Source organism: Tamandua tetradactyla, chromosome 20 (assembly GCF_023851605.1).
Source record: "Tamandua tetradactyla isolate mTamTet1 chromosome 20, mTamTet1.pri, whole genome shotgun sequence".
Lineage (NCBI taxonomy): Eukaryota > Metazoa > Chordata > Mammalia > Pilosa > Myrmecophagidae > Tamandua > Tamandua tetradactyla.
In genome coordinates this window covers 29,391,588-29,414,784 of record NC_135346.1, presented here as the reverse complement: position 1 = coordinate 29,414,784, position 23,197 = coordinate 29,391,588, and the positions used below count along the sequence as shown (strand labels likewise).

At 39.2% G+C, this 23,197-nt stretch overlaps 1 protein-coding gene across 3 annotated transcripts in view; it reads left to right on the top strand.

The window, feature by feature from the left end:
- The window catches only part of HTR4 (5-hydroxytryptamine receptor 4), a 182,776-nt gene that overhangs the window by 36,853 nt on the left and 122,726 nt on the right, over positions 1 to 23,197 (top strand). For all 3 annotated transcript variants that reach the window (XM_077138070.1, XM_077138072.1, XM_077138071.1), the window contains one exon: positions 11,812 to 11,887. In XM_077138070.1, the coding sequence (XP_076994185.1) occupies positions 11,862 to 11,887 (26 nt within the window). In that variant the 5' untranslated portion in view covers positions 11,812 to 11,861. The remainder of the gene's footprint in view (positions 1 to 11,811; positions 11,888 to 23,197) is intronic.

The window sequence follows — 23,197 nt, the reverse complement described above, 5'->3', positions numbered from 1 at the left end:
CTCTTTCTTTTGCCAGCCTCCTACTCATACTTCAAATCTGAACTCATTTATCTTTCACCAACCCCCAAGCCTTACCTACTCCCTTCCATACTTCCAGAGCTCTAGGTACCTATTTCCAGCATCATTTATGTCATGGTTGTTTGTAATTATTTGTTTTATGTGTCTCCCTCCTCTGCCGAACTTTGTGTGACCAGCAGTTGGCCCACCTGTCTGGCCTATTATAGTGTTTGAGTATTTGAACTAAGATTGAGAAGGTCTTTATTTCACTTTTCATCTCTGGGCATGATCCCATTATCCTTGAAGGCCTGTTGCAGACAGCCTCGTGTCCCATGGATGCTCATAGCCACTCCCTCCAGCCCCCACTTCTGCACACACTGAATTTCACCTGCAACCAGGGATTCTGAAGCTATATGGTATGTGGAGAGGAGATGGGAGGATGAGAGGAGCACGGATTCTCTTGACTTGAAGTTGTCAAGTCAACTTCACTGGTGCTGTGTACAGATTTCATGGCGTGAGGCCTCCAGTGGCAGGGTGGATGCTCCCTTTATTTCATAACCCCCACCTGGGGTTGAGTCCTGTGGCAGTGCTGCCACCTCCACCCCATTCCTGGTATTACTCCACCAGGTTTAAACACTCACTGTAGTGTTGTGCTGAGCGCTTTAAAAGTATTTTCTCATGCACTTCATGTAACAACTCTATGAAGAAGATGCTGTTATCTATATTTTATAGGAGATGCAGAAATGTTTATTAACTTGCCCAAATCTATATAGTTAATAGGAACGGGGGCCAACGATCCGAATCTGGGAGCTCTGACTCCAGAGCTCAGACCTGTGACTACTAGACTGCCACTTCCTTTATGCCGCTATTCCACTGTAGTATGTCGTGCACATGGGATGGTTATGCTGAGCGCCAAAACCATGGTTACTCACCTTTTTCAACAACCATCCCTGCTACAGCTACCACCACTCATTCCATCACTTCTACGCTCTGTGCTGTCACGACGCTTAGTTTCCTGTGTAGATTGAATACTTGCTTCCTGGTACTGTGCTAAGGGCTTCACGGACAGTGTCTCATACCTCTGGGTTGGCACTACAGATAACCCACTCTGGAAAAGCATGCCGGGGTCATCCCAGTGAGATAAGGCTCCTCCTTCAGAGCACATTAGACCCCATTCTGCAGACACCCTGCTTCTCTTTGCCTTATTCCCCAGGAATTCCTCCTCACCTCTACGCAGAAATCCTTCTGCCGTTGTCTCTGTCTTCTTGTTTCATCCTCAGGAATGACTGCGATCAGCTGGGGACCCAGACTGTGAGCTCAGGGGTTACAGCTCCTCTCCTGCACTGGCGTTCCCACTTACACCATCCTAGAAAGTAGTCCCTGTGCTTCGGTTTGAAAATTCCAGTCCTCATTTTGAGAGCTGGTCATGTCCAGATCGTTTGTTAAATTGGACTTGACCGTGAACTAAATTCTATTAATAGATATGTCATGGAAGAAAAGCAGCCACAGAGAGAGTATGTCAAATTATGCAATTTTTTAATAGCCAGGTCTGGCAACAAAGTTTTACTTTACAGGCTAACTTCATCCTCTGCCCCTTTGTTCTTTGTTTTCCTGTGATGTTGTTCAGCATTCTAGTTTTTCCTCTGTCAAATTTCTGTCCCTATCTCTTCCCACATGGAGCATTTTCTGTTTCTGTGAAGAGGGCTAGGGCTTCTGACTCTCCAGTCCTGAGCTGGATGAGCTTTCCTTAAGACAACTTCAAATGGCCAGTTCTTTCCTATCTAATTGAAAGTCTTTAAGGGAGCAAACAGGTTATATCGAGCCCAATTCCTGAATGTTTCCCAAATGAAAAACTCTAGTTTAGGATTGACTGAAGCCTTCCTTGCTCACCCACCTTTCTCTATTCAATTGCTATCTTTTCTCCTCTTCCTTTCCTGCGTTGTGCTAAGTTCGCACTGCCTTCCACTTGCTCTGTCTCCCTTGCTCCCCTTTCTCTCTCTCCTTTCCACTCTAACACGCCTACTCTCTTAGAACACCTACTTTGCTACCTCTTCGTCTTCCTCAGCATCTATATACGCTCCCCTCTTTGTTTGGCAAAATTTCCCTTTTTGTTTTATGAGTAACTTTTTTTTCTTTACATGGGCAGGCACCGGGAATTGAACCTGGGTCTCTGGCATGGCAGACGAGAACCCTGCCTGCTGAGCCACCGTGGCTCTCCCTACAAATAACTTTTTATAAGTACGTGAATACGTGTATATATGGGCTGACCAGTGTTAACCAGCTGTCTGCAAGGTGTATGGAACCAGGCTAGCTGTTTGTGGTTAAAATGAAATACGAGGTAGCAGTTCTGGCTGGTGATTCAGCCTTCTACTAAATAATTTATTATATGGTACTTCAAAGTTTACATTGTGCTTTCACATGTATTATTATTTAATTCTCACAACATCCAGCAAAATAGGTCACATGTTATCAGCCCATTTTTTAGATAAAGAAAATGAAAATTTGAGAGGTTGTTAAAGAGGTATTTTTTTCTGCTGAAAGTCACACAGCAGGAAGTGACAGAACCCACCCAGTATCTGGGTGTTTTAACTCTTAGTTCAGTGTGTTTTCCACTACACGTGTGACAGTTGGTGAGCACAGGAGTGTCTTAAGTATGATAGTGATATGACAAGATAACAGTAGATAGAGAGGCCTGCTGGTTTTAGGATGTCTCTCCTGGGTCGGATATATGGAAGGGTGAATTGCATTCTCTGGAGTTTGGTGAGGAGTGACTTGGATCTGAAGACAATTTATCCAACAGGACAGGGTCAGTTTTGGGGAAACAGAACAGAGCATGATGAAAAGAATCATAATCTGTAAAGCGATGTTATTACAATCAGCTGGCATTAAACGAGTCTACCAAGTGGTAATATTCAGACCACAGCAGTGGTGAATCTGGAAGCTGATTGTTTTAAATTATATAGGCTATTGTGTTTAGGGGAATTTCTCAAAATGCACTAGAGAGCCATCTACAATTCCTACAGTGGGAGGAATAATCCTGAAGTGACTGGGGTTTGAGGTAGTTATTCCAAGAGACAGAAACTTAGGGATGTGTTTGTATTCCAGTTAATGCTGGACTGCAAATTGGCATCTGTAGCTCAGGATATATACAGAGCCAAGAGCTGAGAGCTGGGATATCATCCAGATGAGCAGCAAGGCTGACTTGATATTGAGTACTGTCAGTAACTCACATCAGATAATGAACTGATCTTTGAATCCCTTTATTATGGATGGACCATAATCAATACACGTCCTAATATAATACACAATACAATGCACCATACAGGTTCTAATGATGAGAATTGTGCCCAACCGACCATTTGCTGAAAAGGAGAAAGAAATGAGAAAATTCTGGGAGAGCTGACATCTCCAGGGGAGATTTTATATGCAGTTGTCCCTTGATGTATGGGAAAATATAGATTGTCCATGCAGTGGCTCAATATTTGGAGAATGCTGTTATGATTCTTCCAGATTCAACCAGGAGAAACCCATTCAAACTGGCTTTAGCAGTAGTGAGATTTTATTATCTCATCTAACTGAAAAGTTCAGGAGCACAACTTGCTGGAACACGGCCTCCAATGAGGCCATTGCAAATTGCCTATCTTAGTGCTCTGCTGATCTTTCTGTGTTCCAGTGCCTTGAAGTTCCAGGCTTTTATCTTATCAGTTTTTATTCCAGATAAAAAGAGGTCTTTCTTCCCAGCAGTTCCAAGAAAGTCCCAGAATTCTGTCCTTTGGAGCAGTTGGCATCTATCTAACCATCTCTGAACCAGTGTGATTTGTTTTTAAGTCCTGTTGGAATTTCCAGGGGAATTGAACATGGTCTTGGCCTGGTCTGGGTCGTGTGCCATCTCTGGAGATGAGATGGGAGGATAATAGGCTCAATGACTCCCACCCTACATGGAATGAAAGTAGGGATGCAGTGGTTCCCCAAAAGAAAATAGAATTCTTTTTCCAGATGAAAAGGAGATGAATGCTTAATGGCCTTAGAAGAGATGTTCAATACTAAAGTCAAAACGATTAAGTAAAGGAGACTAAACTCAAAAGTCAGGTTTTTTAAAAATTTTTTTAAGTTTAGTTGTGAAAGAAATCCTTTGTTGGTTTAAGTAAGATCTGAGTTGTTTCATCATGTAAAGTTATGATGTCACCATGGAATGACCAAACTGGGTCTAGACCAAGAGTTTGAGGCAACTGGCAGGTATTGAGAGATAGGTGTGCCATGTGATAAGTTCCAGTGGAATTGACAAGGATGAAAGGATCAAGGGGTTTTTAGGTTTTGAAGAGCTCTTAAGGTCAAAGAAGAGCTAAGAGAGGTAGGATGCAATTGTAGTGGGAGGCAGATCTCACCAGCTCACACAGATTCATAACAACTTAGCCTTTGCTTAGTTTTTAATCTCTTTTATGTATGCATAGCCCTGAAGCTTTTGTTATTGGTTGAAGCCTAATGCTGGCTGGCATCACCTCTGGATGAACTGGTTTCTTGTTAGGAAGTGGAAAATGTGAAGTTCAAACACTCTTTTGAATTTCAAAGAACCTTTTCTTATTAGCAAGCACTAATGATTCTTCCTAGTTCAAACAAACGATTACTGTTGACAGTAGAAATATAAATCTCGCTGTAACTATGATTCTGCTAATATTCCTTCCCTATTTATGGATCTTATTCTGACACATACAGATAGGGTTGTGTACATGTGAGGAGGTGGTGGTGACTGTTTTTCTAAGTTAGTGTATATTCCCAAGTGGGTGTGAGTTGTTGTGTGGATACAGAAGCTGTTGCATTTCGAAGCGATATTCTTTCAGTTCGTCTGAAATGTGGCTTTGCTTGAGATGAGTAGTAAGTCAGGACTTCCCCAATATCAAAAGTAATGAAGGAGAGGAATGAACTTTACAGAGTAGTTCCGTCTGATAGAAATACAATGTGAACCACAACTATGAGCCACATAATGTACTTTAAAATTTTCTAGTCACTACATTAAAAGTAAGTAAGAAGAGACAGGTAAATTAATTTTAATATACTTTATTTAATGCAACATATCAAAATATTATTTCAACATCTAATCAATAAAAAACTAACAATATATTCTGCATTCCTTTTTTTTTTTTTTTTTTGGACTTATTCTTTCAATTCTAGCATGTGTTTTCCACATAGAGCTCATTTCAGTTCGGACCAGTCACATTTCAAATGTTCAGTAACCACATGGGGCTCATATATTGGATAGTCCAGTTCTAGAATGCATGGTACAAAGTCAGCAATTCCTTACATGGACCACCACTCTCTCTTCATAATCCCACTGCTCTCACTGATGATCCATCGCTTTTCCTCCTGTGTCCTATTCCTGATGTGAATTCACCATCCTTCTCAAAACCACGGCCAGTCATCCACACTCAGCCTGACAAGTAAGAGAAAACATTTTGCCAATGCAGATAGTTCAGTCCCTTCCTTTTCCTTCATATTGTTCCTCCCTTGTGTTGGAGGCTGCCAAGCACCCAGTGGGTTTCGGTGCAGGTACAGTTGCTACCCGGGCCTTACTTGCCTTTAGTAGACATTGAGCCCTTAGGACCACACACGGATTGACAAAATGAAAACTCATTTGGGAAAAATGACTGTTACACCAGTCTGTAGAGAGCAAGTCTTTCTCTTGCTGAACCTGTCTTTTACTTGGAAATTCCAAGCAGTTGAGCTTCCCCAACTCAGTTTGTCTATTGCCTGTTTTTGTACCCTGGCTATTTATAATGGGTATTTTTATCATGGAAAACCTCAGCTTTTATTTCTTTTATTTTTGTAACCTTTTCAATATTATCAGCTGTCTCATTTCAGAATAAATAGTCTATGTTTTCCAAGTTCCTTCTTAGATATGTTTCATGCTTTTTTTGTTTTCTTTGGTGCCTGTCAAATGACAGCTCATTTCCGGCTTTGGGCATCATTTTGATCTTCCTCCCACAGCTTCCACGATTTTGGCTGGACCAGGCAAACCACACAAAGAAGCGCGGAAACTCCCTCCTCTGCGTATTTTCACTTTTATTTCTAATCTTGCATTGCACGGCCGGCTGCGCTGTGTGGGTTCCCGCTGGCTTTGTTAGTGCTTTTCTTGGGATCCACTGCGACTCCTATTGATAGTTTCACGATGTCTGTACATAAAATTTGATCCGCATTTGGTTCGCAGCGTGATTCTGAATGAAAACAGTTGTGTTTTGAATTGAGGTTGGTGCCTTGGTTTCCGTTCCATTATTAACTAAATGATTTCCTATTTTTCAAAAAAAGAAATAGCTTTCTTTGTTAAGAGAGACATTTTTATCCAATTTAGTAACATGTCTTTATTTTCTTTGTAGTGGTAGTGTTTGTAAGTGAATTTTTTGCAAGCATCATTAATTGTAGTTCATTTGCACTTACTAGATTATTAAAGCCAGAGGGACTGTAAAATTATCTTGGCCAATCCTAGGGTTGTCAGCTCAGAACAGTGAGGCCCAGAGAGAGGGGCAAACATCTCAAGGTAACCTTCAAAGAGTGTCCAGGTTTCCTGGCTTCCAGTCAGCACTCCTTGTCCCTATATTCCTTAATTTAGTTTCCTTGTTGCTGAAGCAGATATCATGCAAAGGGTTGGCTTAAACAATGGAATTTACTGACTCATGTTTGAGACCAGCAAATGTCCAATTCAAGGCATCATCAAGGCAGTGCTTTCTTCCCAAAGAGTGGCATTCTGGAGCTGGCTGCCAGTCATCCTTGGTCCTGGGCTCCTTTTGTACGTGGCAATGCACTTTGTGGTCTCTCCTGGCCAGTCCTTTCTCTTCCAGCTTCCCTTGACTTTCAGTATTTGACTGCTCCCTCTGTGACTTTTTTCTCTGTCTTTGTTACCTTCCCTATAAGGCCTTCAGTAATAAGATTAAGACCCATCTTGGGCCACACCTTATCTGGAGAAAACTCATCAAAAGGTCCTGTTTACAAGGTTTTGCACCTACAGGAATGGACTAAATTTGAGAACAAATTTTCCCATGGTACAAAGGTGTAAACCACTACATTTCTTTCCTTATTTTTCCTTCTTTCTTTCTGTCCTCTGTTTCTCTTTCCCTCCCTCTCTCACCCCCTCCCGTCCTCCCTTCCTCCCTTCCTTCTTTTCAGTCTTACTAGGGAAGCTGGAATGATAGCACTATGATGCAACCCTCACAGGTATATTTCCAATCCCCTGTACTAAATTGATAAAAATGAAGGCAATTGGAGTTGCTAGTATGTGTATAATCATCACATACTTCTGTGGTTCCCACAACCAAGGTAATGATGATTGTGAATTTGTATTAAATTTATTGTGGTCCTTGGACTTGAACTTTCAATATGCACAACCATTTCTTGAATGGTTAACCTTAATGGTTAAGCAGATTTGTGCCTGATATGAAGGAACACTGTCAGGTTGATTAACCTGTTAAGAGACTGTACCTTTGAAGATCCCACAGGAAAGGTCAGAAACACACAAATGAGGTAAAGGTGTGTACAGAGTTAAACCCACCAAGGGATGGTGGAGTGCCCCGGGGCTCCCAAGAACAGTGAGCACATTTCAGTCCCATGTCTGAAGAGGCAAGTGGAGGGATGGTTACCAGAAACCAAAGAGAGAGCTTTAGCTTTAGGTATATTGTGGATGAAGTTCACTCACCAGGACCTGGGTCACTGCCAACCTGTGGCCCATCCAGGAGGGAGATGGGGGGATAAATCCTCTGATTTCACTCTCCTGCTGATACCTCCTGTTGATTAAGCACAACTGGAAGCCAGAGGAAAAGGAAGCCTTCTGGGTACAGAGTTTGGGATTGAGAAGGGTGGAGCGTGAATCAGAGGGAACACACAGAGCACAAGGGCATCTAATTAATTCAATATTGTAAGAGACGAAGTAAGAGACCTGAACTGGAGCAATACTACCAGACATGAAAAGGAAATAATGGTGAAACAATAAACTAGCTATGTTTTGTTTCAGAGGATAAACAGGAACATGCAATAAAATTAGGAAAAAAAATATGTTATAACTGTTAGTTTTTCTGTTAATTATCCTTCCAAGTTTCATGAAAATAGTTTAACAGTTATGGTATAATAAAGAAGTCATTAAAAACTGTTGGTTACAGTTGACTTTATAATGTAAGTTTATAGCTTTACATATACAGATAATACAGTTATGTAAGAAAAAAATCTGTCTATACATGCACGGAAAGTTGTCTGGAATGATGTACACCAAGGTAATTACATTGCTTGTCTCTAGTGAGCAGGGTGGTGGGTGTTGATGTTTATTCATGTCTTAATATTTGGTGTTTTGTTAATAAGCATCAATTGCTTTGTAACAAGAATGAAATAAAGCAGACTTACTTATAGTGAACAGTGTTCTATTTTTTTACAACAACTAAAGAGGGCAAACACTGACCGTAAGGTATGGGAGCTGCTGACCACAAGGCAGGGAGTGACACCCTTGTAACTAACCTGCCAGGCGGGCTGGACTGATGGGGGGGGGACCAGGGGTCAGGCCGGAGACTGCTGAAATAACCCAGGGCACAGCCAGGCAGCCCTGACCTAGGGAGATAGAACAGAGGCAGTTTTTATGGATGTTTCCACTTAAGCTAATGGTCATTATAATATGCTTTGTCAGCTTTCCATCCAGGAGACTTTTCAACACATTCTGCAAAAATAAACCACCAAAAAGGTTTGAATTAAGTTGCCTCTTCCCCTTCTCAAGCAAACCCAGGGAAGAGTGTGTCAGAAAGCACTAACCTCTGTGGTTAGCAAGACGGCTCACCTGCTGGCCCCTGTGGGTCTCCTTCCTGCCGATGTCCAGGACCCTTTCGTTGAGCTCCTACACGGTCCTTGTTGCCTAGCAACATTAGTCGAATTGCTATGTGTGCTTCCTCATCACTGTAAAGTCTTGTCCTTTTATTTTATATTAAAAAATAGAAAGCTATTTTTTGGAGTATGTCTTATGGAAAACAAAACTGAAAAAGAAAAAGGCCTCAAACCGTATCTTCCAGCTGGAAATTAAATCACAGCATCTAAGTAAGTCTGTGTAAGAGAAAATTTTTCAAAAAGATTTTTGGTTCCATTGGAAGAGTTGATTGACAAAAGAGCATCCTAAGTCAGCATTTCACCTGAGCGGTCTGTAGGAAAAGAGGTTCTAGGAACCTCATTGTTCCTTGGGGAGATTTTGATGTACGAGGCAACGAAGTCTGAAGAAATAGGCCCACTCACTCATTCTCTCTGCTAGTCGTGATAAGCCATGTTGTTTTTTGAAAAACAGCATCGTATTAGGGGTGTTCTGATAACTTTCTCACCTCCCTTAAAGCCTTTCTGGAACTTGCAAAGTTTATATTTTCAGGTTCCATAACGCCTCGGATAGTGACTCCATTAATTTGCTTTTCCCTCAAATCAAATCTCACTTGAAGGTTTCTATCATCAAGTACCGAAAGTGAGTTTTCACATAGTCAAAATCACCCTTGAAAATTCCTTAAACTTTATCCATAAAATACAGAATGTAAAATTGGGGACTAGTGTTCATATCTCATTAAATCCACATCGCCATTTTTCTTGTGTTGGAACAGATCACTATTTCTTCTCCAGCGAATGATATGAAGTAGTTGGCTTACGTTTGGCAGGGGCTGGCCAGGGGCATGTTGTTTCAGAATTCCAAAATGCGTTTCTTACCACTGGAATTGCAAGCAGAGTTGCAATGTCTGTATCCAGTGAGGGGCGGGAGCTGAGTTGGGTGAGCTGGCTGAAGAAATGGCAGATACACGGTTCCCATCTCATGCTTATGTAGGGCTTGTGATCACTCAGTGCCTAGGCATTGTGTTAGGTACGTAGCTATTTTTATCTCATTTCACACATGAGGGCTTGGGTGCTTAAGAGGTTATGCAACTTTTCTGCAGATAAAGAGGAAGTAATAGAATTGAATCTCTAATGTAGATTAAGCAGACTCTAAAGCCAGTGCTTTTCCTACTTCCACAATTATTGATTAGATTTAACTGATAAAAGAATGGATTTTATTCTTTAGAATGGATTTACTGTAACATTGCTTAAGTTAGAGGATGGTTTACAAAAAATTACCAATGTGGCTTTTTAATCTACTGAGTGTTTCACAGCAAAGCTTCCGAGTCCTTCAATCAGATATTCTGAACTTTTGACAGGAGGCTACTTTATGGAAATGACAGTCGAGTTTTTGGTCTTTTTTTAGAAAAATAAATAATGGGCCTCCATCACCAAATATTTTAATGTAGATTTGCTGCTTTTTAAAATTTTAAACCACAACATCACATGTACAAATCTAAATAAAATTTGAAATAACTCAGAAGCTGATTTTTATGCCATCACTACATATAGACTTGAACATGTCACTCTCTTTCACAGTAATGGTAACCATGATGGCTAACATGTCCCGAGCACCCTCTTCCCACTGGGCATCGTGCAGCATTTCACATGTGCTGCTTTATCCCATGCTCACAGCAGCCCTGTGAAGTAAACTCTATTACTGTGCTCATTTTGCAATTGAGCAGCCTGAGACTTGGGTTAAGCAGCTTGTCAAAGGTTAGACAGCTAGTAAATGGGATTCAAACATAGGTCTGACTCCAGTTTTTTAAAAACCCACGTGATATGGTGTTAACCTCTGCAGTTGCATACACGTGAAAATTGAGTGCCTCACAGACTGGTATTTAATGTGTTTCAGCCTAATTTTCAATCTTGTTATACCTTATATTACACCTGACCATACACCAGGTGTCCTAGCTGTATCATGTAAAATGAAGTTCTCCAAGCCCTGCACTCTCCCAACTCTATTTTCTACTCTTTCTCAGGAATGCCCTCATTAGCCATCACTATCTCTAAATAGTCCTTCTCATTTTTCAAATCGTTTGAAAGGACACTCCTCTCCTCTTCTCTAAACTACGCATCCATAGTTTATTAGAGTCTAATATGAATTTATATTTTTACCTTTTCCCAGAAAATGCTAAGGCCCTAAACACTCCATTAATCTCCTTTCCTTCTTTTATGTTATGAATATTAACCCTCAGTATATTTTAAACATTATTATTATTATTGTTTGTACTGTAAACCGTTTGTCCAGTTTGTGCAGTAAAAAGTAATTTAGATTTATTATTCATATACTTATCTCTTCATTCCTATGTGCATTTCCTTGTTTATCACTGGTACTATTTCCTTCATAAAAACTCCTGATAAATTTACCTTTTATTGTAGGTCTGCTGATGACAGAGTCTCTCAGTTTTTGTTTGTCTGGAAATTATTTTATTTTGTTCTCATTTTTAAAGGATATAGAATGTCTAGGTTGGCAAGTTCTTTTTCTTACTAACAGCATTGTATTAATAATATTCCATTGTCTTTTGACTTCCAAATGTACTCTTGGGAGGCCAGCTCTCAGCCTCCTTGGTCCTTTGAAGGAATGTGTTTTTACTCTCTGGCTGCATTTAACTTTAACGTACTTTTCATTTTTTGCCATTGTGTGCTTTTTCTTGGTCTTATTCTTCATTGGGATTCAAGGTATTTCTTGAATCTGTGGTTTGGTGTATTTCAGGAATTTTGGAAAATTCTTTGTCAGTATTTCTTTAAATATTGTTTTTGCCCCTTCCTTCTTTCCACCTTTCTGGAATATTAATTTAATATGCTTTAGACATTTTCACTGCATTCCATATTTCTATTATGTTATTTTCTATATTTTTCCATTTGTTTTATCTCTATGCTTTTGTCAGTATGTTACTAATTTTTTTGTTTGTTAATGCTCTCTTCACATTTTGTTTGTTAATACAGCAACTGTTAAAGAAGCCGAAAAAGAGCTCAGACTTCAATTAGAGATAAGAATGAAGCTGATGTTGTTGGGACTAAGGTAAATCAAAATACAGGATAAAGAATGATATTGTCTGTATTTTAGAGCTTCACCTTCTGTGTGAGACCAAAGCAAGAGTTGTTTATTTTGTTCAAAACTTAAGTTTTCTTTTCCTCACACTCCAACTTAATCCATCTGGCCAGTTCATTTAAACAATCTAAACACATGGAGCCTAGAATTGGGAATGAGATCTTGTAATTCTGTAGCTTAATGTAATACCCTGATATATTCCAGAGTTTTTTTGGCAGATAATTGAAAAAATATTGGCAAAGTCCCTTGAGGAACTGGAGAAAAAATATGAAACTATTAAACTTTCCACTTGGGAAATTCCTGATACTCTCTCTGGTGTTAGGAACTCCCAATTTAATAAGCCAAGCCCTCAAACTTGAGGCTTGCTCTAATGAAACTTATTTCTGTACAGAGGAAGCTAAGCCTGCCTATAATTGTACTTAAGAGTCATTTGCAGAGAACCTCTTTTGTTGCTTAGATGTGGCCTCTTTCTCTAAGCCAATTCTGCAGGTAAACTCACTGCCCTTCCTACTATGTGGGAATGTAAATCTCCCTGGCAACCTGGGACATGGCTCCCGGGGATGAGCCTGGCCCTGGCACTGTGGGATCGACACTGCCTTCCTGACCAGAAGTGGGGGAAAAAATGTAACAAAATAAGATATCAGTGACTGAGAGAGTTCAAACAGAGTCATGAGGCTAGTCTGGAGGCTACTCTTATGTAAGCTTCAGCAGGATATTGCTAATTGCCATGGTATCCCAAGCCCCAACCAATAGTATTCCTGAAAACCCTAAAGAATACCCAGGGATGTAGTTGAGGTTCTATAAAACTTTTACTCACAAAGTTCGTTTTGCAGAAACTGAAGGCCTCCAGATTGTTCCTAGGCCAGATGGGCACTGAAGCCCAGAGCTACCAGTCTCTCCGAGAACATCAACTAGTTGCTTCCCCCTAACCCATAATGACATAATAGCCCTTTTCAACATGAAAAATTAGAGTGGTCGTTGCCCAAATATCCTTGAAGATTGGGAGTAGGATCCAATGAGAGGGAGGAGTTGTAACAGATAGATAGGATTCAACAAATGATTGTGACTACTGAATCATTATATTGATATTTCTTGTTTATCTCTAGTGTATTAGTACAGCTGGAAGGAAATACCTGAAATTATGGAACTGTAACCCATACCAGACTTTGTCTTTGCTCTACCTACTTCTTAAACAGTATTTTGAAATTTATCACTTTTCTATGGGTTTTATTTCACAGTAAAAAATGTTAAAAGATAATTATCTTAAAGTTCTAGGATTCCATTTGATTATTGTTTGTATTTTTACATTCTCATGTGAAATTCTTTCCATCCATCTTGCTGCCTATTAGAGTTATTCTTAAAATCTGTGTCTTATATCTTAAATGTTTGGGTCACTGATTGGTGTGAGTCTATTGTCCGTTTAATCTCTTTTAACCTGTTTCTGCCTGGTCATTTTGATTAATGCTGGGGCACTTTTAAGGACACCTGGGAGAGGCTTGGGGTGCTGTTATTTTCCTCCAGAGAGGACTCACCCTATCCTCTACTTAACAATGGACAGCCTGTTCATCTCAGTCAAATGCGGACTAAACTAATTCTTGACAGTGGTCTAAGTTTTTTAAGATTAAGGCAGTGTCCTTTTCCGCCCGCTCCCCCCAGTGCCGCTCCGGCAACACCGTGCTTCTTCCAAGCTCTGGGCTCTGGGCTCCTGCCACGCCGGCACCACCACCACCTGCCTCCAGCCACCATCAGGATCATCGACCTGGAGCTCATCAACCATGATCGGATGTCCTGGGACATTTGCAAGATACAGGAGATCGCAGATGGGCTGTGCCTGGGGATGGAGGGAAAGATGGTCAGTAGGATAGAGGGTAGCCCTGATGTGCTCATTGGTGGAAATGCTTCCGTTCAAGGCCCAGGGGGCGAAGGTACCTAAAGTACAGCCATCACTGGTGTTGGTATTGTCATGAACCATTGCTTGCAAGGAACCAGCTTCCCAGAAGAAGTCTGTAAGCTGTACATCAAACGGCATGAAATCGATCAAAGGCAGACTTGAAGGACAGAGACCAGAGAGTAAAGCCTTTTATGATGGGAACTGCAAAACAAATCAAGTCCATCCTTGCTAATTTCAAAAACAAGAAGTTCTCTATTGCTGGAAACATGAATCCAGGTAGTATGGTTGCTGACCGTGAGGTTGGTGGGACCCTAATTTGATTTTCTTGAAGGATGGTTTAGAAATGGAGATACGTTAACGAATTTGGCAATTCTTTGGCTCCATCATCTGTCATGATAACAAGCTGCTTCTTTTCATCCACACAGTAACAAGACTTAGACAGATGGGCTGATGGTATCTTGGATTCATTTACTTTGACCTTGATTTATTTGGAGTGGAAGCATTGTTTTTAAGAAAAACAGTCTGCCGTGTAGGTTGTCTAAAAATAAAAATGTGTGTGAACTCATTTGAGAGAGTTTAGTTTAATGTATGTAAACCAAATCCTGTAGTGTTCCTGGAGACCCTAGAGGCCATTTGTAGATAACTACTATACAACATAAGACTACCTTCAGATGACATCCACAGCTAACCTACTTCTGGGGCTGGAAAATAAAAACAGAAACCAAAATTCTTAATTCTGAGTTGAATGGAGGAGAACATGTTCATAGCAGTGCCAACATTTGAATGGATCTTTACATATACCATCACATAGTTAACTGGAAATAGTTAACTCTAGAAGAGTTTTACCAGAAGAATAAAGAGATTATAATATGTTTGAAAGCTAAGTATTGTCTGAATAAAGAGATTATAATATGTTTGAAAGCTATAATATGTTTGAAAGCTTATTTATCCTAAGTCAGGTAGAACCAAATTCTAGATAAATCTGAAAGTCTTCTGGAATGAATGGCAAACTGTGTGGCTCTGGGGTAGTAACTATAGAACTGTCTTACCACTTGTTTTTGTACAACTTATGAACTAAGATGGTTTTTTATTTTTAAATGGTTGAAAAAATCAAAATACCTTGTGATGTGAAAATTATATGATATTTAAATTTAAAAAAAAGATTAAGGTAATGTGTTTTTTCATCTGTATTTCTGGAGAGTAAGTCTCCATAAATTCAACTCAGAGCCTGAGATAAGTACAAGGGTCTTTTCTTCTTTATAGGTCCTGAGCTGCAATATTTGTTTCTCCAACATTGGAAGACTAACCAAAAATCTGTATTAATTTCTGCTTAACTTTTAGCCTTTTGCCATGGATGGCTTAAAAATCAGCAAACACATAAAGGTGAAACTGGTGCTAAGTGTCAGTCTCACTTCTCTGTGCCTCTCTTCTCACCAAGATTTTGGTTACACAAGGACAGCTTACCTTCATAGCCCTAAGCTCCAATTTTTTCCCCTCCAGCGTTGTGAGATTGTCAAAAACTGTTAGCGTCTCTGCTTCTTAGAAGCTACCTTCTGTTGAGCCTGTCAGCCTCTCAGCCTGAGCCAAGGATTAGAAATTGCCCTGCATGGAAAGCAGCATATATAATATTGGACCCTTCTAGTCTTGACTCGATGTTGTCTTTATAGAGATTTTTAAAAATGAACCTTTTTCTTATAATTCTTTGAATGACTATTGTCGGTTTGCTATAAGTCATTGTATCGGAGTTGAAAGCATAAGGCAAGTGCTCTGAACTTAAAGTAGAACTATTTAAACTACATTTAAGTTATTCCAGACCTGGCCATCTAAATAAGAATGGTTTTATCATGATAAACTATATTTGACAATAATTTTGGGTTCATGAGGTTTGTATAGAGTATGATTGAATCAGAGAGATCAGATTTTTGAGGGACCAGACAGCTTTGCACCACAGTATACTAGTGATATGATGTGGACTATTTTTAAACTTTAATATATTAGTGGTTATGGACTTAGAAAATATTAATTAGACTACTGTTTGCCATACTTTGTGTTAATATATTAGATGAATACACAGAAAATTCATTCATTAAACAAATATTTATTGAAAGTATACTCTGTACTAAGCACTCTTAGCAGTGCTGGGAATAAAGTATGAACCAAGTCAGTAAAAATCCTGCAGTTATGCATCTTACACTCTTTTTTATCGAAAGATAATGTATGTGGCTAGGGCTGTAATGATAAATTAGACATGGTTTTTTTTCTCAAAGAATTCACAGTTTGCCACCACACTGAGAAAGCGTATTCTAATAATTATTGTATCAATTTAGGAGATAGCCAGAAAGAACTGTTTTAGAACTGACTGTGATGGGGGTAAAAATGAATTAGATTATAAAAATTCAAGTCTAAAATGGCCTTAGAAAGTATTGGCCAACATAACTGAAAAGTAGTTTCTAGCTTCAGTTTGGCTATCAGCAGTTCTCTCTCCTTGTCTCTCTCTCACTCTCCATCTCTTATTTCTGCTTTCATCTCTGTGCGTTTCTTACTTGGGCAGGCTCTTCCTGCTCCATGCGCTAACACCTCCGGTTATACAATGGACTGTTCTCAGCCTGAATTCTGTTGTGAGAAGGAAGACGACTCCCCAGGCATTCCCAAGAAAGTCTCCCATGTTACTAGAGTGAATTTATTTTAAGTAGAAGAGGTTTGGTCAGAACTTATTCTGCAGATATTTATCCGGTACCTACTTTGTGCCATGACATGCTTCTAAGTGCTGAGTTAAATGGCTTCAAGCTCTCTTTGCCCACTAAGCTTTGCTGATTTTACTTATTCTGATCTCATCTTCTGGCCTCTGAGCCATTTCTGCATCCTCCCTTCCGTTTGCCTGTTCCTGATTTCTCACCTCATTCCTTCAGGCTATCCCACCTCACCTATATTTTTTTCTGATTCTACTGTTTCCTCTTAATCTCTGGAATCTTCCCTCAGAATCCAGTGGACTCAAGCCTTATTGATCCTCCAGTAAACTCAGTTGGACCTTCCTGTGCCTCCAGTCTTCTGGAACCCAAGCACATTGTTTCCCTTTGCATGAATGTACGCAGAATATTGAATGATCAATTTCAGACACCTTCATCAGGACTTTAAAATTTCCATTTGCTCATAAATTTTAAAAACCTGTATTGAATACCTCTATGAGCCAGCACTGTCTGGAGACAAACAATGGCGAAAACCCCACAAGATCCTTATTCTTATTGAACGTACCATCTAGTGGAGATGAGCCTGATCTAACAGTCATAGGGATAAGGCTATAATATAGACAGAACGAGTTTTCAAGAAAAGAAGTTGGTTTTACAGCATGCTCAAAGGATCACGTGTAGATTGGGAAGTCAGGTAATGCTGCCTCGGAAAGCGAGGGTTGAAAGACACTGTGCAGAGGCAGTGGTGGAGGATGGTTCCAGGCAATGAGAACAGCAGGTACAAAGGTCTTGCTGTGGGACAGCGTAGCACTTTGGAGCAACTGAAAGGGGGCAGATGCAGCTACAGCAGGCAGTGAGAGGCACAATATAAGAGTAGCAACTAATAACCAATATACAGTAGGGTACCAAGTGTAAGAGATGAGGCTGAAGAAGCACAGCCCAGACAAAAAGACCTTTGAAAGCCACATTCCGGACTTTGGTCTTAATCCTAAGAGGGATGGAATGTGGTTGACGGGCTTTAAACTGATGTGTCACATGATCAGTTGTATTTTGAACAGATCATGATTTCTGCTTTTGGATGAAGAGTTTGGTGGGGGTTTTAAGTGGGTGTACAGTCAGGGTTTTTTTGCATGTGTATGTAAAGAATTAGTTTGTTGTGGGCAACCCAGAGATGAATCTGACACAGATCCTGCACTTAAGAGGTTTGCATATCCATAAATAAGTCTATAATATAAGAGTAGCAACTAATAGCCAATATACAGTAGGGTGCCAGGTGCCATAGGGATGTCTGTTCTGGATGTCCCATGTAGTAGTGTTCAGAGGGTAGGGATTGGACATACACGACTATTGGGAAAGGCTGAATGAAGGTAGCATCTGAGCTGAGCCCCGTGGAATGGGCAGGATGTGCACAAACTGAGTTGAAGGAGAGACATTCTAGGCAGTTTAGTGGAAAGCTTCTTCCCTCAAAGCACTTTTCACTCTACAGTTCCTTGGCCTGGATTACTTGTCTTGCAACTTTCTTGGCAGCCAAACCAATTTATCTGGCTTATTACAAGACCACAGCCCAAGAAAGTTGGGGACTGGCCAATCTCATCCACCACGGAATTCCCAGCACCTAGCAGAGTGTCTTTCACAGAGTGGCTTCTCAATAAATATATGCTGAATGAATGAATGAGCAACACCGATGGGAAAATCGGGGCTTATTTGGAGAACAGAATGATTCTGTTTGACTAGAGCAGTGGTTCTCAACTGCAGGGAATCCCCCCGTCCCCGGGGGGGCATTTGACTACATCTGGAGACATTTTTGGCTATCAAAATTGAGGGGGTGGCTCATTGGCATTTAGTGAATGGAGATCAGGGATGCTGCTAAACATCCTTAAATGCACAGAGCAGCCCTTGACAGCAAAAAATTATCCAGCTCAAAACATCAGTTGTTGTATCACTTAGAGAAAGCTATAGTGGACAGTGATCATGGTTAATTGCATAAATACTAGAAAACTAGAACAAATGTACGTCACTATTACAAGGTGTTAATAATAGGGTGGCATATGGGAAAATACAATTAATGTAAAGCGAAGTCTATAGTTAACAGTAACGTTGTACTATTCTTGCATTACTGATGACAGAGGCACTATACAAAAGCTAAGTTTCAATAATAGGAGAATATAAGGGGTAGGAATTTTGCTCTCTGAAAAAAATAAGAATGCTCTCTTGTTAACTGTATTGGTGAATGCATAACTCTGTGATTACAGCAAGAGCCATTGATTGTACACTTAGAATGAATTATATGGTGTGTGAATCAAACTTAAAAAAAAGAAATCAATCATGCTGAGATTGAGAAACTCTGGACTAGAAGTAGGAAGAATGGGAAGATAATAAAGTTGTACAAATAGCTTCAGGTCAGTTAATAGAGAGCTTGGAATGCCCAGGGAAGAGCTGTGGACTTGAGACCTACACAATGAGAGCCAATGAAGGTGCAAGTTGGGGGGCCAATTTGAGGTAAGTTTCGGGGTGATGAGTTGGGATTAGTGAGTTAATGATGATTGTGCCATTCCGATAAACAAGAGAGTTTTCCGAGACACGATCTGAAATTAGTAATAAGCATGATCATCACATCCAAAGGCTTTTACAAGTGCATTTTCACACCCGTGATTGTCGCATGAATTGGATTTCAAATAGCTAGAATCTATACATTCCCAGATTGTTAGGCTGGTGATTAACATTTGCTTAATTAGCATGTCCTTGGCTGCTGCTCTGGGTTGTAATAGAAACATAAATGCCATATGCTGTGATTAATTTGCAGTCACAAACCTTAGTCGGAAGTTTGGGGGCTGCTAGATTGGTGTCTGAAGCAACTGATCTTCTGTACTATATTTTTAACTACTTCGGAGAGATAAAACACGATGTTGCCATGATTATTAGTCATGGGAGTAAATATGTCACTACTCTAACTCCTCATGCAGCCCACAGTTTTATGAGCTTTTATCACTATAAATGGGATACCTCACTTTTAGAATGTATATCATTTAAATTTTTTTCACAATAATTTTTCATGGTACTGGAGGATGAAGTTGGGAGGGGCTTTAGAAAACCTAAAATCTCTCTCTCCCATTTCACATCAAGAAATAGGAAAGGATAAATCAACTTATTCGTTACATTTGTAATCAATGTAAATTGCTTTCAAAAGGTGATCCATATATAATGGTTGATTTGTCAGTCTTATCAGGTCAATAATTGATACAATGATAACAGTATAAATTAAAGTAATGAAAGTATATGAAGAGTTCTGTTGCAGATGTTGTATCTAAGGTGCTGGCCATTGAAGAGCGTGGCCTGTGTCTTGGCTGTTTCTCCCTCACCAGAATTCAGGGTGTGAATATCTGTGCCCGGTAATAGCAGTGCTGGAATTTTCTCTGGAGCAGCCCCATAATGCTTGGTTTTTTTCCTTGCCTTGGTTGACTACAAGCCTGACTTTCTAGCCTTTGTAGAAACTCGGAAGCTACCTAATTCCTTTAATAAATGTCTTCTCTGTCTCTATCAGCCAAAGAGGATTTTGTAATTAGGAATGCTGACTGATAACCCAAATGTTCCCATTTGGTTAAGAATAAATTATGTTTCTATAGAAAAAATTTAAAGCGATGGTTGTTTCTGCCAAGTAAAAGTTCTGGAGATTTTAATCTTTTATGTGTTTGCTTTTGTCAAATTTTGAAATTTCCTGCAAAGAACAGCTATTTCTTATGTCAGAGTTTTTAATGAATAAATACATGGGAAAACTTGTTACTTTATAACATTAATCTATTTGTGGCATACAAGAAATAAGAGATTCTGTTGACTTTCTGGGATTGGGTTGAAATTATTGTAGAAAATGTGATTCATGGACATAGTACTTCATGGGGATTTAGCAGATTAGGTTCAAATGCCGGCTTTGCCCTCGGGGAATGGTGTGATCTGCAGTACATCATCGTCTCTCTGGGCCTTAGTTCTTTCATTTGCATGGTAAGTGGGTTGGGTAGATCTGTTATTTTTAAACTTGGCTCGTGTAGTCCCTGTGTTGCCAGAACTTCTGTGTCCTACGCCCTCAGTTAAGCCAGAGGAGATCCACTCATCCATTGTATATTGGGTTTCAAAGTAAGATTATCTTTGGAAAACAGTTTTTTGGCTATTAACAAGTGTGAGAAACCAGTGACCTAAATTATCTCTAAAGTCATTTTCGGTCCTCAGGAGCTATGATTTAATTACTTTTCCCATCGGATTACCCTTGCAATGATACCAGTTTGTTGATACACACATCCACACACATATGTATGCATACATGCACACGTACCAGTCACACACACATATATGCACCACAGAATTATAGAATTTTTAACTGCACAAGGCTTTTTTTACCTTAACTTTGCATTTTTTAGAGGAGTTGTGGGATTACAGAATGATTATTAATAAAATACAGTATTCCCACATACCACCCCTACACTGACACTTTGCATTGGTGTGAAACATTTGCTACAATTGATGATAGCACATTTTTATAATTATTTGGACTATTAACTGAAATCCATGATTTGACTTAGGGTTCACTGTCCATGTGGTGTAGTTCCATGGACTTTAAAAAAAAACTTTGTTCTGTTACTGTATATACAATCTAGCATGTCCCCTTTCAATTGCATTCATATATATATATATATTTCAGTACTGTTAGTTGCATTCACAACATTGTATTGCCATCACCACCATCCATTACTAAACCAGTTCCATTATTCCAAATAGGAACCTTGTATATTTTAAGCCTTAAATTCCCATTCCCTATCCCCAACCTATCCCCTTGTAACTCATATTCCAGATTCTAACTCTGTGAGTTTGCATATTCTTAATTTTTTCATTTCAGTGAGCTCATACAGTATTTGTCCTTTTGTGTCTGGCTTATTTCATTCAACATAATATCTTCAAGGTTCATCCATGTTTGTCACATATATCAGAACTTCATTCCTTTTTATTGCTGAATAATATTCCATTGTATGTATACCACATTTTGTTTATCTAATACCTCCTTTTGAAGAGATCCCATTTATCTATTTTTTCTTTTGTTGCTTGTGCTTTGGGTGTAAAGTCTGAGAAACCATTACCTAACACGAAGTCCTCAAGATGCCTGCCTCTATTTTCTTCTAGGAGTTTGATAGCTTCAACTCTAATATTAAGGTCTTTGATCCATTTTTGAGTTGATTTTTATATATAGTGTGAGGAAGGGTTCCTATTTTTTTTTTTTTGCAAATGGAGATCCACTTTTCCCACCACCATTTGTTGAAGAGACTATTTTTCCCAACTGAGTGGTCTTTGCCACCTTGTCAAAAATCAGTTGGCCATAACTATGAGGGTTGATTACTGAGCTCTCAGTTCTGTTCCTTTGTTCTGTATGTCTGTCCTTGTGCCACTACCATGCTGTCTTGATTACTTTGGCTTTGTAATAAATTTTAAGATTGGAAAATATGAGTCCTCCAACTTCATTCTTCATTTTCAAGATAGATTTAGTTATTTGGGGCCACTTATCCTTCCAGATTTATATGGCTGCAAATGGCTTTTCCATTTCTGCAGAGAAGGTTGTTGAAATATTTATTGGGATTGCATTGAACCTAAACATTTTCTTGGTTAGGGTTGACATCTTAACAATATTTAGCTTCCAATCCATGAGCACAGAATATCTTTCCATTTATGTAGGTTTTCTTTAATTTCTTGAGCAATGTTTTAAAATTTTCTGTGTACTAGTCCTTTACATCCTTTGATTAGACTTATTCTTAGATATTTGATTCTTTTAATTGCTATTGTGAATGGAATTTTTCTTGATTTCTTCTTCCAATTGTGCATTGCTTGTGTATAGATATATTACTGATTGGAGGTATTGGTCTTGTACCCTGCCACTTAGATGAATTCATTTATTAGCTCTAGGAGCTTTGTTGTGGATTTTTCAAGGTTTTCTGTATATAAGATCATATAATCTGAAAATAGGGAAAGTTTTACTTCTTACTTTCCAATGTGGATGCCTTTTATTTCTTTTTCTTGCTTGATTGCTCTGGCAAGAAACTTCTAGTACAGTGTTGAGTGACAGTGCGCATTCTTGTCTTATTCCTAATCTCAGAGGAAAGCTATTAGTCTTTGACTATTAAGTATGATATTAGTTGTGGGCTTCTTATGTATCCTAAACATGTTGAGGACGTTTCCTACTATTCCTAGTGTTATAAGTATATTTATAAAGAAAAGGTGCTGTATTTTCTCAAATGCCTTTTCTGTATCAATTGAGGTAATCATGTGTCTTTTTTTCCCCTTCATTCTGTTAATGTGTTATATTACATTAATTGATTTCCTTATATTAAACCAACCTTACATACCAGGGATAAATCCCACTTGAACCTGGTATATAATTATTTTAATCTTTGTTGGATTTGGTTTTGTAGTATATTGGTGAGGATTTTTGCACCTATTGTAGGAGATATTAGTCCATAGTTTTCTTCTTTTGTGTGCAATCTTTATCTGGCTTTGAAATGAGTTAGGGAGCATCCCTTTCTCTTCAGTTTTTTGGGAGAGTTTGAGCAGAATTGGATTTATATCTTCTTGGAGTGTTTGGTAGAATTCTTCTGTGAAGCCATCTGGCCCTGGGCTTTTCTTTGTTGGGAGCTTTTTGATAATGATTCAGTCTCTTTACTAATAATT